Consider the following 3,229-nt stretch of genomic DNA (forward strand, 5'->3'; position numbering starts at 1 on the left):
ATCAGACAAGGTGATTACGGACGAAGCGACTATTGTGAAGACTGAAGAATTGTCGGTTGCTGATAAAACTGTGAGTGATAAAATCGAAGACATCACTAAGCCAGTGGAACATGAGTATGTAACTATGCAGAAAAATGCGCAAAATCTGCTTGAATCAGCGAAAACTAAACCCGAGATAATGCTCAGAAGGAAAACTGTGGAACCGGGCTTAGAAAAAGTAGTTTGTTTGAGTGAAGAATCATCTGATTCTGAGTGCAATGGGCCAACTAGCGATAAACCCGTACATGATTTCCCAGCATAGATGAAGACGCCAATTTAATTAAAATCGCTACTGAAATTGAGCAATTTTCCGACCCAGAATTGCCAAAAGAAGAAAATATTTCCATTGAAGAAAATGCGCCAGCCGAAGCTCAGCCTGATGTAGAATCCATAAACGCTGCATGGAATTTGGAGACTCTTTTAGCAGTGGCGTCATTACAGAACGAATCTGTTATTGACACCACCAGAGAGCATCGACGGTTAAGCGAAAATTAAATTAGGGAAAAGGAAGCCATCGGTAATAGACGAGCCAACTTGCTGAGGAACGAACGGGCGCAGGAGTATCTGTTCGATGCCAATGAGGCCGAGAGCTGGATGAGCGAGCAGCTCTACATGATGGTGGAAGATCAGGGCAAAGATGAGACCAGCGCCAGGAACTTCATGAAGAAGCAAGTCTGGAAGCGGCCGTTGAAGCTTATGCGGACACCATCAGAGGACTGGGTGAAACTGTAAAGGCCTTGTCGACTGAAGGACATCCTTTGGCCGAGCAGGTCGCTGTTAAACAGTCGCAACTGGACAAGCTGTATGCCGGACTGAACGATTTGGCGCAAGAACGTCGCGCTAAGCTGGATGAGGCCTTGCAGCTCTTCTTGGAAGAAGAAGTTTCAGTTCAGTTTAAGAAGTTCAGAAGTGGTGGCCTCTTTTCATGAACTGAGCCGAGATGCTGGTTCTGTTTCAACGCTGCAGCGCAAACATCAGAACTTCATGCAAGACCTGCAGACGCTTCAGAACCAAGTGCAACAGATCCAAGAAGAATCGGCCAAGCTTCAAGCCAGCTATGCGGGCGACAGAGCGAAAGAGAGTACAAATAGAGAACAAGAAGTGGTGTCTGCGTGGGTCAGCTTGCAAATGGTTTGCGAGCAGCGCAGAAGAAAACTGGCCGATACTGGCGATCTGTTCAAGTTCTTCAACTGAACCTGACTTGAACTGTTGATGAGCAATCAGAAGAGCCCTCGGGCAAAATTTAAAGTTGTCCACATTCACCGTTTGGCCAGATAGAACCATGATCCAGGAATTACCTAATCGAGGCTCCCGTGAATATACCATGAATTTTGATCCCTCCATTTCAAACGTGAGTACCCCAGGCCATTTCCGTTACACTATCATATAGATATTGTAACGGAAAAAACTCGGAGCAATATTAGCTTGAAATCTTAGATAAATTAGGAACTCGAAATAATATTGTTCAAATTGAAAATCACTTGCAAACAAATGTAATTACATTCCAAAAAGCAACCAATTTTTTTGTGATAAATTATCTCTTAGCAATGAGTTAGTGATGGTTACTTTTCATTGATCATCGATTTTATTAAATGTTATAATAGCTTAAGTGTAGTTTGAAGCAGCGTGACGGATCTTTTGAAATAGCTTTTCGTAACGCCACTTCAAACAAAATAGATCATTATTGTTCTCGATTGTTTCAGCACCAAAAGATGCCTATCAGTCGCTTTTTTTGTCATTTAACTTGAGCAACTAGCATGGACTTTTTTAAAACAAAAAATGTACATGTTACTCACCGTTAACACACATGCATGACTAGGAGATATGAAATCCAGTCCTCGCTGTCCTTTTCCACTGAAACAGGTCTTAATGTTCTCCATGAATTTTCTTCTAATCGCCTTAAGGGAGTAGACGCACAAGGCTGAGAAATTTGAGGGTTTGTTCATAACAATTTTATCACTTTCACTAAATACCGCAAATAGCACGTCATCTTGTGCAGTAATGCCCAAGTCAGATGCCAAATCTGATCCCGCTTTACCGACGTAAGCTGCTTGAACCAGACTATAGTTTCTACCTTCAGTGGTACAATTAATTGGAATTTCCGTATACGAGTAATAATTTTCGTCATCATGACAGACTCGTACCAGCTTACTGATAAATTGACTATATGATGTGTGTTGCATTTGCGTTGTAAGAAAGTAACTAAAACCACCCGACGCAAAACCGTAAACGTACGTTATTGGATAACGTTCTCTAGCTAAAGAATTGACGAACATTCTGGTCCCAGTAGTCACTGCGGTTTGAGCGATTGCAAACATCTTGTCTTTGTCTAACGATCTTGAACTCACTGCTGGAACTTCTGAGCGGTACGAGCCCAGTGTAAATGTCACACCCACATACATTACTTGAGACACTGGCGGATGTGGAGGTCCAGGTGCTATAAATGCAACTGTTGAAGCTGTTGCGTTGTTGGGTACTACAGCTTCCCGAATTTCTATCGCTCCATCCGAAATATTTTGCAGATTTCGCACTGTGCAAATACCTTGAAACAAGCTGCCGCAAGCAATCAGTCGGGTTGTGGTGTAGTCGATCACCAATGCTTTGTTCACATTATCAGTGAGCTTCTTGTTCTTAGTGTTATGACATTCCAATACTGAACAATCATCTGAATCCATCTTAGGCCCAGTTTGCTCCGACACTACAAGCTCCAAATCAGGTGATAGTTGGTATAATCTATTCACAGCTCCAACGTAAACTCTTCCGGTATTCTTGTCAACGACCAGGTGGTTAAATGTGGTTCCATAATCTTTATCGGAAAAGCTTCGAATAATATCCGTTGGCGAGGCGACAGCGACCACATTTGCGATGATTGCTGCCACCACCAAGCAATACGTTACCAGCGACGACCGCATCATGGTGGCGGCACCCATGGCCACACTTTCACGTCATTTGGCCACTGAAAAAGAAATAAACTGATTAGTCTCATCCAGAGTCACATTTTCTTCATAGCAGTAACCTTCGATTCAAGCATAAACCAGCTCATTCTTATTATGCTATCGATTAGGTACACTATTTACGAAACCCTTAAAATGAACAATGGCATTCGTTACATATCTACATAGTTAAGCACAGTAATTATTCATGTTTTCAGTTTTTCCGGCCGAATTTCCAAATTTTCATACTATTGATA

At 42.3% G+C, this 3,229-nt stretch overlaps 1 protein-coding gene across 3 annotated transcripts in view; it reads right to left on the minus strand.

Moving 5' to 3' along the window:
- LOC109540946 (plexin A3) overlaps positions 1-3,229 on the minus strand; it is a 35,508-nt gene that overhangs the window by 27,389 nt on the left and 4,890 nt on the right. For all 3 annotated transcript variants that reach the window (XM_019909507.2, XM_019909505.2, XM_048661800.1), the window contains exon 2: positions 1,836-2,995. In XM_019909507.2, the coding sequence (XP_019765066.1) occupies positions 1,836-2,969 (1,134 nt within the window). In that variant the 5' untranslated portion in view covers positions 2,970-2,995. The remainder of the gene's footprint in view (positions 1-1,835; positions 2,996-3,229) is intronic.

The sequence above is a fragment of the Dendroctonus ponderosae genome, unplaced genomic scaffold (genome assembly GCF_020466585.1).
Source record: "Dendroctonus ponderosae isolate FM_Combo_2020 unplaced genomic scaffold, Dpon_F_20191213v2 Dpon_F_20191213_1, whole genome shotgun sequence".
Classification (NCBI taxonomy): domain Eukaryota; kingdom Metazoa; phylum Arthropoda; class Insecta; order Coleoptera; family Curculionidae; genus Dendroctonus; species Dendroctonus ponderosae.